At 41.9% G+C, this 14,234-nt stretch overlaps 1 protein-coding gene across 1 annotated transcript in view; it reads right to left on the reverse strand.

The window, feature by feature from the left end:
* The window catches only part of LOC310863182 (protein FAM107B), a 41,722-nt gene extending 29,352 nt beyond the window's left edge, over positions 1 to 12,370 (reverse strand). The window contains exon 1 of the mRNA XM_083771352.1: positions 11,935 to 12,370. Within this exon, the coding sequence (XP_083627478.1) occupies positions 11,935 to 11,958 (24 nt within the window). The 5' untranslated portion in view covers positions 11,959 to 12,370. The remainder of the gene's footprint in view (positions 1 to 11,934) is intronic.
* Positions 12,371 to 14,234: the final 1,864 nt, after the last annotated feature.

Genomic DNA, 14,234 nt, shown 5'->3' on the forward strand with positions numbered 1-14,234 from the left:
TGTGTGCACATCTTTTGCCTGTATTTAGGCCAGTTGCTGGACGTCAATGCATCAATGCAAATATCGGCTTTTAGCCAAAAGAAATAAAGGAAGTCCATGGAGCTCTAAAAACAAGTGTGCGCCGTGCGGATGTTCCTTATCCTTCTCCTTACAATATGAGAAACCCTTTTCTGCTTTGACATTGGACATTGGACTTATTATACAGTAGTTTACTGGAATCACAAAATTCTCAAATTGGGGACCAAGGACCCTCACGGTTCCTTGAGGGAGTTCGAAATGGACCCTAGCAAGTCTGTAACTCTGAGAGGGTCCATTTGTTCCATTATACATTCAGAGTTATGGGGTCCCTTGAAATTGAAAGTTTGGGTATACCACTTTAGTTTATACACTTTGTTATGGGGGTCCTTAACAGTTTGGGTACACTTAGCCTGGTTTCCAGTTGCTGCGTTTGGTGAATTAGTTTTGTCAGCTCGAAGTGACAAAACAAATTCACGGAAGGCAGCGAATCAGGCTGGAAGCCATGCTGCAGGCTAGGTACCTCTAGCACTGGCTGCGCTACACTAAATACTGTAGGTATATATCCTAGAAAATAGCTGATCTATAAGCTCTAGATAGAAGATCTACAAGTTGCGAACTTGTAGAGCTACTATTTTTCTCAACCCTCACTCAGTCCTCCCTCTCCCCCTTCATCCCTCTCTCTCTGGCTGGGTTCCAGGGCTCTACTCTCCTCCATACCAGAGCCTTGCATCCTCCAGCCCCTTCCCAGTGGACTGGATCTTTTCAGACACAGGGACACTTGGACAGCCCTCTCCGCTGGCTGAATGGATATTGTGTTGGTCTTCTATGGTTGCTAGGAGAGTCTGCCTTAGGCTTGAATGTGGTGACAAGGCCCTTACTGTCTTAGTCGTCCCCCCCCCCCCCCCCCCCCTTTCCACCACCACCACCACCACTAGCAAAGGGTGTGTGGGGTCTATTGAGGTGTGAGGTGAATGCTGCTCACTGCATGGGAATGTGTGTGCGTGTGCGTGCGTGTGCGTGCGTGTGCGTGCGTGCGTGCGTGCGTGCGTGCGTGCGTGCGTGCGTGCGAGGGTGTTGGATTTGGGAAGGGGATAGCTTTAATGAATGATCTCTTTCTCCTATAAATTGGCTTCTGTTGTCCGTGTGTTGGAACAGGGAGTTCCACTCATCTCTCCCCAGCTCAAGCTTCATGCCAGCATATTGATAATAGTGTAGTAGTGACTATGAGTGACCTCGAGGAAACATCCTTCTGCATAGACGCTCCTTGACTTATGCTAACGTACAACGCCAGGACGATAATCAGCCAAATGTACCAAATCCTGTGAAATCAACTCTAAAATGGCATTTAGATCTCTCTTCCAGTCCTGACACGCATTACTCTGAGATAGAAACTTTACTAATCTATATGCTTTGACTCCCTGTGGTGGGACCTTAAGGTTAGGTTTAGCATACAGTACATGGTTACATGGATAGTATGCATAGTGTACAATATAGTACATTATACTGTATATTATGCACATACACCGTGCATGCATGTACACACAGTAAAATCCTCAATCCATCAATTTGTAACTCAGGGAGGATACAAGAGTAATGTGTACACCTCCCGAAGTTAAACTTTTTACAGTATCTGTCCCTTTTGCAATATAGCACAGAACAGAGATGGTCAAGCTTTGTTTGTACATGGCGCACCTATCTGACCTCCCTCTGACCTTGCTTTGATATATAGCTAAGCAGTATTAGCAACAGCTCAGCTGGATCACGTAAGAAGTCATAAGCAGCAAAGCCTGTGCTAATAACTATGGAGTTGAGTTTGAAATGAGCTTAGTTGGAATTAATGTCTGTGAGATGTACGGTAAGTCTAGATACTTTCAATGATGCTTTCATTGTACTGAATAATACAGACATCGAGGGAATCATCCTACTGAATTATTCCTCACTTCAAAATAATGTAATTGTTCTGTTGTGAAATAGGTCAAATAGTATAATGAAATGTATTGAATTTGGTCCAGAACCATTTATTTCTTTGCGAAGAAAGTAGAATTTAGTTCAATGTATCTTGTAGAGAAGGATTGCTTCTAAACCTTCTAGTATAAACCAGAGACAGCGCAAACAAGACAATCAAGAATGAAAGTCTTGCAACTGCAACGGGATGGGATGGGAAAATTATTGCATCTACTGGACAGAGCAGGCAGGCTGGAGCTTTGGTTGGGAGGCTGGCAGAGAAAACCAGCCTAATGTCAACTACAGCCATACAGATACATTGAGAATAGAAATGCACATTTGAATACAACTTATTTTACCGGCATCCCCAAATGGAGCTATATTAGCCTGTGGTAACCAAGCTGTTGCCCATCACAATGTCTATTTGTCTATCAACTATTCATTACTGCAGTTATTTGTCCAATACATTTGCGAACCTAAAGGTGGGAGGTACAAAGGGCAGTCTGACATCTAGTGGACATGTGTGAAATGACACATTTGCATCCACCATGTTACCAAGATTCTTGAGGGGGGGCTCTTAAGAACTCAAATCTGCTTGGCCATGGAAGGGTCACTTCATGTCAAGCACTCTGCTTAGTTACTGACCAAGTGACTCCTCAGCAAGCCCTGCCTGCACAACAGTTGCTGGTGTCTGGTGTATTTACTACCCCTGGCCAAATATTACCCAATTAAGAGTGAAACTACTTGCTTTTCAAAATACTTAGTATTCAAAAGTACAAATTACAAAGTACACTTTCTATTAAATATAATTGGTTGCTGTGTTGCTGTCTTTGTACCGAACTTCCTCTGAACTTGAGATACATCGATATTTCACTGTCAATTATGCCCACTCTGTAAGCAAATTCAATAAGCACAACAAAAGCCATGCAGTAACATAATAGAATAACCACATATTTGTTACTTTATTGCAACATGGCAATGCATTCTTTTTCTGACAAAGAGCACACTTTATCATTACAACAGACAGTACAGGACAAGTACTAAGGATTATGTTTAAATGAATCAATGCAAACTTTAGCTCCTGTATATTGTACTTGTTGGGGTCTGACAGGCAGGCGGGGAGCAGGCAGACAGGCTAGCTGGTGGGCAGATACAGATTAAAATGTAGCTGATTAACTGAGAAGCTATTGGGTGAGTCACAGTTATAATGCAGTGTAGTATAGGCTGGATAATTACAAAAGTATAGAAGACAAACAACGTTCTGCAAGTGTATATAGTGTCCTTAAAATCTTGTGTCCTTAAATAGCCTCGAGGCTATATGCCATGCGTGCGTCACACACACGCCTGAGATGAGGTCGCACAAGGAAACCTGACAGTGCCGCGTCTCCAACGCAAGACGTTATCTGGCTGCCTGCTGGTAAACAAGGGTCACTCAAACACACTAGCTGAGTGATACATTGGAATAGATCTGTGTGGCCTTGCAGGCTCAGACAGACAGACAGACAGTCAGCATACAGTAAATACCACACAGGCATGAGGCACATGCTGGGACCTGCCGCAGTGCCGGTCCAAGGTTTTTGCATGGGGGCCCTATACCACACGTTGTCATGTCATACTAGTTCGTATCCCCGGACCGACACGTTAAAATTACCACCGCTGAAGTGCCCTTGGACAAGGCATTGAACCTCTACCATGAAATGTTCTATGAGCAGGGCCTGGCTGTAAACAAGTTATTGAGCTTAGTCCAGTTACCCTGGGGAAACATAGTACCTTTCCTTTCCTTACCAATGCTTTTTGAAATAGGGGTTGGTTGAATGAATTTCAGCGACATAGCAACATATACGATTTTGTAATCCATTTGTTCATGCACCCGATGCCAATTGCCTAAGCTGTAATCCTGGGCGCTGTATAATGTCACAAATGCACTGGTGCAAAGACAATACAACCTTGATTGAATTTAATAGCATTTACATTAGATGCCTGGGGATGTTGAGGTGCGCTGCTGCTGCTTGTTTTTCACAAATTGTTTTCTGCTGTAATCTCAACAGGCACACAGACCAGACCAAGGCTTCACTCACACCTTTCGATCTAGCATACAACATTGATGCATGCTAGATGTAAGCAAGATGTAAGTGTCATGGCCGCCCCAATGCATTTCCAATGGAAGTCACATGGTTTGATATACAACATTTTGGACTACAAGCTGTTGTATGGCTTTCGGTTGTGTTTCGACTGCCCCCCCTCCCCCTCATACAACACAAATGTTGTGTCGAACCATGTGACTCCCATTGGAAATGCATTGGGGGGGGGCACGGTGGCACAGTTGGTAGTGCTGTCACCTCACAGCTAGAAGGTCCTGGGTTCGATTCCCGCTCGGGGCGCTGTGGGTGCTGGCGGCGTGTTTCCTCCTCCGCGTCATCAGTGCCCATACCCGAAGGCGGGGTTGGCGAAAGGGCCTTTCTGTGTGGAGTTTGCATGTTCTCCCCGTGTCCCCTAGGGTAGGTACCCTCACAAAAACATGCAGTAATCCTGGTCTCTAAACTGCCTCCCCCCTGGCCAGATGGAGAGGAAAGGAACTGGTTGGAATAACGTGCTCCTTCCATGCTCCTTCCAACCAGGAAAACTCCCCCCTGTCAGGTGTAAAGGAGCAACTTGGACACTCAAGCATGAAGGAAGCATGAGTTAAGTCCGTTGCTCTCCCTAGGTTGGCGGAGGGTGTGTAGAGCCCAGGATCACATCACAGGATGATTGACACAGGGGTGAAAAATGGGTTACAAAATCGTGGGACAAAAGATATAAGTTTAAAAAAAAAAGCAAATGCATTGGGGCAAGATGTATCACACCCTTTGTATACAACAAGCATACATCAGTGTTTTTACTTATGTAAAAGTATCAGTACTGCACTACATTGTTACAAGTAAAAGTCCGGAATTCAAAATTTAACAAAACAGTATTGGTATATAAAAAAAAAAACTCTTTAAAATGTATTGTGAGCTTGTAGATCTGCTATTTTCAAATGGCCGAAATGTGTAAAGGGCTGAAGTGGTTAATGTTAATAATAATACAAATCTACAAAGTAACTAAAGTTTTTAAGTACAATATTTGGATGTAGTGGAGTAAAATTATTGGAAATCCGAAATACTCAAGTAAAGTACAAATAAATATCTTAAAATTGTACTTAAGTGCAGTACTTAAGTAAGTGTACTTAGTTACTTTCCACCACTCCTGACCTGTCACCTCATGACAACAACACATACCAACTAAGGTTTATAAATGGCTTCCCTTCTTCTGAAATAGAAATGGTATTTTAATCATTTGCGAAGCAAAGGTTGGTCAACATAACTCAACAACCCCAGGCTGATCTAATGCAAATGTCATAAAAAATCGAATAAAGCTTGGAATTTAATTGGAATGGCTTTGCTTATTCTGAAATTGAAGTCGCCGTCTCTTAAAGAAAATACTTATAATCATGCCATTCAATTCTACTAAAGCTATTTCACTGCTTGCTTTGTCCTACACTGATCATGGTCAGAAGGTGTATTATTAAGTGTATAAATAAATCATAGAAGACAGTCAAGCCATACATTATAGTATATGGCATATAAAAACATCTCTAGGAATCGGGTCATATTCATGTAAAATACCCGCAAGGAACTGTACAACTGGATTCTCTCTTGGTCACACGTAATCTTTTCACTCAGGACTCCTGTCCTGAGCTCTGCCATGAATTCATTTAAAAATAGAGAATACTGTATATGTCACTGTTGTCACGTCCACAAACTGCCTTGCTATAAAATACAGGTGTAGAACATGGCACCTGTTCAGCGTTGGATCTGCACATAACTGTGTATAGAGTGAAACAGTAAAATCCTCAGTAACACTGACACAGATACAAATGTGGTTACACTGGTATTCTCTCAGAGTTAAATGAACGCAGAGGATTTTACTGTGTGATCTCGGTTTCTGAATTATTCATGTTTCGTACCACAGAGCACATGTACTGTATCTGTCTGCTCTGCCTCCATGGCTCCTGAATTCCTCCTGTCTAATGGAGTATTATTACAGGCGAATGGAGGGCAGGATTACTTTTACCGAACCCTGTTTGAAAACGCTTATTCAACCACTTAAACCCCAGTCTTATAGAGGTACATCTCAACCACTTGCAGAGTTACCACCGTACTTTAACCACTATTTTTTGGGTCAACACCAAATCTCTTTGTCAAAAATAGCCGATTGGCACGCACGCACGCACTCACGCACGCACACACACACACACACACACACACACACACACGCACACACACCCTCACACACACACACACACACACACACACACACACACACACACACACACACACACACACACACACACACACAAAGGAGCCTGTCCTTTTAAACAGTTGTTTTCTGATGGATGTTGAATGGAGTGTTTATCATCAAATGGTTGGGTTAAGCTTCAGGTTTAATCTTTAACTTCTTTAAGAGGAACATTTTCCACTTCACGCTCTGCTGATCATTGCTCTTCAATGCAAAAATGTCCACATAGTTAATGTGTACTCTATGATTGTTATAAACCTATATGTTTCACATACTTGTGTACGTGAAACGTCTCGAAGCAAGGGGAGATATGAACTATACTCTACTGCCTAAGCTTCACCAATCACTCACACACACACACACACACACACACACACACACACACACACACACACACACACACACACACACGCTCATTCACAGTATTGCTGTCGAAGTAAAAGTATTAAAATCACCTGCTGGCCCAACCTAACCCATACCCATACAGTCCTACACCTTACCTAACCGTAACACACACGTACTGTATGTAGCCTAGGCGCACACACACACACACACACACACACACACACACACACACACACACACACACACACACACACACACACACACACACACACACACACACACACACAATTATTAACATGGATCAAATGTTTTGGTCACTCAGACCCTCATAGGCATGTGTGGGACTCCCTTTGTTCTGCTTTTCAAATTCATTGTTCCAATGCACTGGTCCATCTCCATAGGTGTCCAAAAATACTTTTTCTTCTTCAACATTTTGAAAGTGAATTTGAATGTGGTTAAGTCTGGGGTTTATCAACACTAGTAGAGCACTGCAGATCCAACCAATATGTCAGTCCCTTTTTATGCCCATATAGCCTATAGCCTATAGATTGGATAGCATTAGCAAGTAATAACGACATTGGATTTATTAGAATACAGGTTATTTTCTTTTTGCTATTTCCTCAAAAGTAACATCTTTGCACATACAAGGTTCCCCACGGACAGCGACGTAGGGCAGCTTGTTTACTCTGCTGGTATGGGTAGCTTGCATGTGCCAAAGACCCACTGAGGTATAGATTAAGACAATCAAAGAATATCCCTGCCCTAAATGTACCAATAACAGACAATAAATACTCCAACTATAGAAACATGTGTACCCACATGCTTCATGTGCATGGATGTGCACTAACTAACTGCATGGATACAGTTGGTGTTTGGGAAGGCAAAGTTGGCAACTATACATGCACAAGAATGATTTCAAAGCTACAAACAAAATGACAAGATCACAAAATGACAAGCTCATAGCGCGCCACCAAGTGGCGCGCTATGAGCTTGTAGGTCTGCTATTTTTTTTAAATCGTGAAAATATTTATTTCAGAAATCTGGAGGATTTAGAAGATTTATTTATTTTGAGGTCAGGCCTGAATGGGAAAATCCATGATATTTACTTACATTGGAATGAATGAGCCTGGCTGGAAAGTGTCCAAGTGGGAGTGTCTAAGTGGGGGAGAGGGCAGGGCTTAGCTAAAGGTGAATTGAACAGGAATGACAAACTAATGGACACCATGGCACAAAGACAGTAGGACCTCACATGCCGTACAGACTTCAACATGTTTCAGCCCAAGGATCACCCAGCTGAGAGAGAGAGAGAGATGAAGCAGGGACCCCCACTACGTTGCATACAGTTGTGTTACAGATTAAATGTTTTAATAGATGTCATGATAGCTTCATTGACTAGCATCAGTGTTGTGCAAATTAATGTTTTTTTTGTTCATTTCAGACATTTAACCACTTAAAACTTAATACTCAATACTTCTCCCCCCCCCCAAACCCAACCTCTTTGACAAAATATGTTGTGGCTAATGTTCATCAGAAGAGATACTATAGGGTTCAAGTGGTTAATGTAAAAAAGCAAATATCCTATCACAAAGATTTGGCAGATCCCCTGGAGTGCCTCTGAGGACCCCCTACGGGTCCCGGACCCCCTGTTGAAGACCCCTGGCACAGACAATATAAATGGTAGACACATGCTTGCATAAAGCGCTGTTTTCTGTATACAGAAATATCTATTCATGCTCCATGTACTGTACTGTATGTCTTTTAGTTTTAACCCATTCAGGCCTGACGTCGAAATTTAAAAACAATTTTCTGAAAGATTTGAGGCACATTTTTCAACACGATTTGAGGCACGATTTTTCAAAAAGTACAAGTTCATAGCGCGCCACTCGGTGGCGCGCTATGAACTTGTAGATCTGCTATTTTTCAATAGCTAAATTATAACAATGTTTAAAACACCAAAAGGGGTTACCGCCCAAAATGGCTTAATATGGCTGCACTCATCTCATTGTGAATCCCATAGCTGATGATGTATACATTTTGACAAATCTAAACAGACATGGCCAGCAGAGTGAGACTGGCAAATTAAAGACCACCAAATCATAAGGGTCAGGAATTGGTCACATGTTCTGCCTCCACGTTTCCAAATGAGGCATGTTGTTGCCTTACATAACCACGGAAATTGTTCTGAAAATAAAACTCGTTGCTCTTTATCCACACGCTCTGCCTCCCTCTCAGAGGGCACAGGGAGTTCACTGCCAAGTTACAGTACATTCAAACAGTGATATCAGTTGAACTGTTAATGCCCATTAATGGTGTATAGTGGATGAGGCGCTGAGAGCCCTGACCCTCCACACAGCTGCCCTGGGATAGAAATATACCAGTATCCTTCAGCTTTCTGTCTCAATAAAAGATAAATGCAACACCGAGTGAACCTAATCCTTTGCCATCCAAAATAGCTGTGAATTATGGATCGGTCAGGGATAGACCGGCATGGGCTTTGTTGCTAGGCCAAGATACTTGCATGAATACATGTCCAACGCTCGACAACTGTTGCTTTTAGCTGACCGTGACATCTGAGGTTCGGAGAACATTGTCCTTCCTAAAGGACATCGAAACGAAAGGTGCAAGATTTTGAACCCTATATACAAACTTAAGTCGCACAGTTGTTGTCTTCTCCAGAAGTCTGACAGCATCTCTGCGCAATAGAAAGGCAGTGTTGTTGTGTGATCTCTGGGGTTGGTGCAACTTGCAAGGACTGTGAAGTCCAAACTGGGCATCCGAACAGTGCCTGCCAAGCAATGCCTGGAAGCTGGCAGAGGGTAATGAAGTTACAGCTCAGTCAGGCAGTGACATTTACAACAAAGAAACCCAGTGCTGCTCTTTCCGTGACTCTGTCTCTCACTCTGTCCCTCAAAAGTGGGACAGAAACTCTCTTCAAACTCAATTAGGGCAATGTCAATTGCCTGAATAAACAGAATGACAAATTCAAAGATACCTGACTTGACGTCAGAAATGAATACAGTTTGCCGATACGGTAGTTGATTTGAAAATGTTGATTTAACCATGACAACGTTAAAAATACATTACAAAAATAAAGGAAGAAAATCAAGAAATACCTGCACAATGATAAATAATATTTAAATTATTGTAACATGGAAACTGGGTCTGTAGTGCTTTTACAGAATTCTATGTAGGAATAATACCGGTAATTACATCTGTATCCACTATCAGATCATGCGTCTGTGATTGATAAACGTACTGATATACTTTGGTGCATGAAAGGGATTGTGACCGGTAAATTAACTGATGTTAAGGCAATGTGACTACTGGTAAACGTATAGTGCTCATTGATGGTTTTGCCGAAGCAACAGGCTGTTTGCTTGCGGGTTTAGAGAGAATGTGTAACCACTTTTCATTGTGACAATGACACACATGACTGTTCAAATAAAGTTGGACTGTACTACACTTTATCTATTCCAACCCCACGTGGAACGATACCAATTGTGAAACCTTCTCTGTTTGTCAAATATTTTACCCAACTCCACCTTATCTATCATTTCTACTCTAGTCACACTGTTCCCTTCTTGACTTCACTGCTCATATTGCACGTACAGAATATGTTGGCTGGGTTGTGTCCGTTATAGTAACGGTTGATGTGTGTATGATATTTAGCCTGACTCTTGCTCTTTCCCAGAGCATCTGACAAGATGAACAATGACAGTACAAGTTTCTCATCTTATACACACATTAAAACCCCCAGTGTTAGTTTATCCATTTGTACAAATGGAAATGTAACTAAATTAACTGGGTCCATTTTGTTACATTTGTGTTTGATTACACATGTGTACAGTCTTAGAACATTCACAATTTTACAGTTTAGTCTCCGGTGGTAATCACCATTATTATAACAACCAAAAGTGAAAAGTACAGGGTCTTTACAGTACCCAGTGTGATAAGAAATAAGTTATACATTAGAAAGAGAGTCAGGGTTCCCCATGGCTCAGTTAATGCCAAGACCATGAAGCTTCTTGTGAACGTAAGGATCTGAGTTTGAATCTGACAGCCCATCCTGTCTTGCATGTCTCCCCTCTCTCTCTCTCTGCACTTGCTTTCTTCCCTATCTGAAGTAAAGCATAAACCGGCAGCCAACATAGAAAAAGAGATCCAAAGATAGTTTTCAACTGAAAATTGTGCCACATTTTCTGTGAGCAATGTAGTCATATGACTATAGTTTTAGTTTTACGTATGAATTGGGTGTTGGGCGAGGTTTTATATTATGAGGGGTGATGTATAGGCACCCCATAATAGTACTGTTGCATAGCTGAGACACACACTGTCAGCTGTCCTCTGTATACACTACAGCACCATGGCAATGCGACACATGCTCCCATCCACACACCCACATAACAGGTGTGTCCCACTGTCCCGGTCCATAGCTTAAATATTTGCCAATGCACAATATGTTCTTTAATGGCGCGAGCCCTCAATGGGATTCCACTCATACAGTAAACATCCAGAGAATTTGTGGAATTATATCCCATGGTCTTATGTATACTGTGTGCCTTGGTTTTCTACTTTTCATTGTGGAGATTTCGATGGAGAATAGTATAGGTGCTTTGTGATGAAAGTGTGAAAGTTGAACATGTTTCGTGGAAACAACTCCAAAGCCACTATCACCATCGGTTCTGTACGAAATGGTATACCAACAACGAAATTGTCGCATTCACACTGACAATGAATCTACAGCTTTCAACAAGAAATGTACTGTAATATTGATACGTGCAGTGCATATTGTATATTTGAAATTATATTTTGAGCCTTTGGAATAATATTTCCTCTAAACAATTATGTTTTGGGAATAAATGTATTGTAATGTATTTCCTCTGTGGGTTGAATCATTGACAGATACTCGTAGCTCAGATGCAACAATTTATTAAGACTTTAAAGAAGAAACAATGTTTTATCAGAGAAACGGCCTCTTTCTTCAGAGCAATGCTTGTGTGGCTACTTACTTACTTATTTTATGCTTGATTTCATTAGCCAGCACATCATCACAACATGATGTGTGTTTCATCTACTGTATTTAGATACAAGACTGTGAAGATGATGGAGACCATACAGGCCCAAATTTGTGTTGATGAAAATAACTCAAAGCTATTATACCTAAGCTGATTAAGAAGTAATCTACAGCAAAATGTTGGCCCACGTTCCATTTCTCTCAAACGTTACCTTTCTCAAATGTCCTTTGAGAAAAATAAATCTCAATCACAATTATGCTGTATAAAATGTATCCCAAACAGTAAACAGCAATACCTTTTTTCCATAGGACGCTCCCATTGTTTGTGATTGTGTATCCACAAGATATAGGAACAATGCAGCAAAACAACCAGTGCAAGTTCCTGCACGGGTCTTCTAGCCTCCGTTGCTTCAGGATCTACACTGTTCTCGTCTGTCCCAGCAGCGTTTTCCTGGGTAGGGATAGACACACGGACAAACAGAGAGTCCAGTCACAGTATAGTGTCCTCAGCCTGGCTCTCTCTCTCACCCTGTCTGGCACGTACTCTCACAACTGACTGAGATCAGTTTAAGGTCGTCTACAAAAAAAAAAAAAGGTACGTTGAAAACAAAAATGGATCTTCAAAAGATAAATTCCAACATGGTTTGTCAGCAACACCACGGTACTAAAAATAGGTCCATGGTAATGAAAAGGCCATTCTTGATTATGAGGCAGCCTGGCTGTGCAAAGAGTGAGGACTGTAGCCTGCCCATGTGTACTGTGTGTGTGTGTGTGTGTGTGTGTGTGTGTGTGTGTGTGTGTGTGTGTGTGTGTGTGTGTGTGTGTGTGTGTGTGTGTGTGTGTGTGTGTGTGTGTGTGTGTGTGTGTGTGTGTGTGTGTGTGTGTGTGTGTGTGTGTGTGTGTGTGTGTGTGAGTGAGTGTGCAAAGTGCCTGTCTGTGTAGAGCTGGAAGGGCAGACCCTTCTCAGCCACCTGTGACTCTTAACTGTGAGGAGTTAAGGATAACAGCACCAGATTATGCTAATTGGTAGTGACAGACAAGACAACAAGAGCAAGCTAGGGAGAGAGAGAGAGAGAGAGAGAGAAAGAGCGAGAGAGAGAGAGAGAGAGAGAGAGAGAGAGAGAGAGAGAGAGAGAGTAGCCAGGGACATAGATTGTGATTATGCCACTGTGCCACTAATCGTCTAGGTCTAAGATTATTATGTCAGTGGTATGGCATATACTGTTTCCCTCTTAAGGTGTAGAAAATACTGTAATACTACTTCAAAATATCATATCACATTGAAAGGCCATAATCGCCCACCTTAAGAAATTGCAATTCCGTCTCAAAATACCCTTTTTATCTTTAAGCCACTGTAACATTTCTATATAAAAATTAATACCCCAATGTCCTATGGACAATTTAAACCTCCCTACCTCAATATGTAATTGTTTTTTTAACTTATTAACTTCCGTTGTTTCATTTCACTGTGTTTTATGCCTTAATTGAGCAGTTGAGACGAATAACAGTCTACGTCCATAATTTATTCTGATCCTTCTCCACTTTTCAAAATGCTCAATTTACTTACTGTTTTCCAGATTAACACATCAAATTTGCATGTTTATTTATAAGCTTCAACATACCCCCCAAAAAAATCATGCAGTAATCCTAGTCTCTATACTGCCTCCCCCTGCCCAGCCGGGGCACCTAATGGAGGGGAAAGGAACTGGTTGGAATAACGTATTCTTTCCACGCCCTACGTCCAAACTCCCCCTGTCAGGTCAAAAGAAGCAATTAACTTATTCCTTATGCACAGTCCGCTGCTTTCCCCAGGTTGGCAGAGGGAGTGTAGAGCGCCCAGGTTACATTAGATAATTGACACTGGGTGGAAAAAATGGGTTGTAAAAATCGTGGGATAAAAATGATATGTAAAAAAACAAGATTGGCATGAATCAGACTGATTGACACTTTTATTTATTTATTTATCTTGTACTTAGATAGCCTACCCCTTTTTCTCCCCAATTTAGTTGTAGTTATGCCAATTAATTCCTCTCCACGCACATGTGTGCGTTGTCACTGCTGTTGTATCCTATACTAACTCACCTGCCAGTCAGGAGCCCCCGGCCAACACTCCCTGATGACAGGTGCCACCCCCAGCCCGTGGGTATATACTGGCATTGACAAATATCACCCTCCCCCGCCCGGCTGCCCTCACCTGAACACTGGCCAATTGTTTTCGTATAGACGCTCGACAAAGTCAGATGCACCAACGGTGGATTCGAACCCCCAGCCATTTTGTCTGACTCTACAAATTTCTCTTTAATTTCAGTTTAAAGTTGGGAGATTTCAGCCCGGGGAGCACAAATTCAAATGTTCTACTTTTACAAACATTCTTTTAGACTACTTCATAATGTCATACTCTCTTTATAGTAATGTCATACTCTCTTTATAGTTATTTTTAGTCCCACTGGCGGCTCTAAAGCCTTCAGTGTGGTTCTTCAGAATGAATTAACACAATGTCTGACCAGTAGCCATTCTAGTGTGCTCCCCCAGAGCCCACTGCCGACAATAATGTGTCTAGCCATGAAATGCATATAGACACAGCACTAACAAACAT

The sequence above is a fragment of the Protomyctophum parallelum genome (assembly GCF_964188405.1).
Source record: "Protomyctophum parallelum genome assembly, chromosome: 8".
NCBI classification, from domain to species: Eukaryota; Metazoa; Chordata; class Actinopteri; order Myctophiformes; family Myctophidae; genus Protomyctophum; species Protomyctophum parallelum.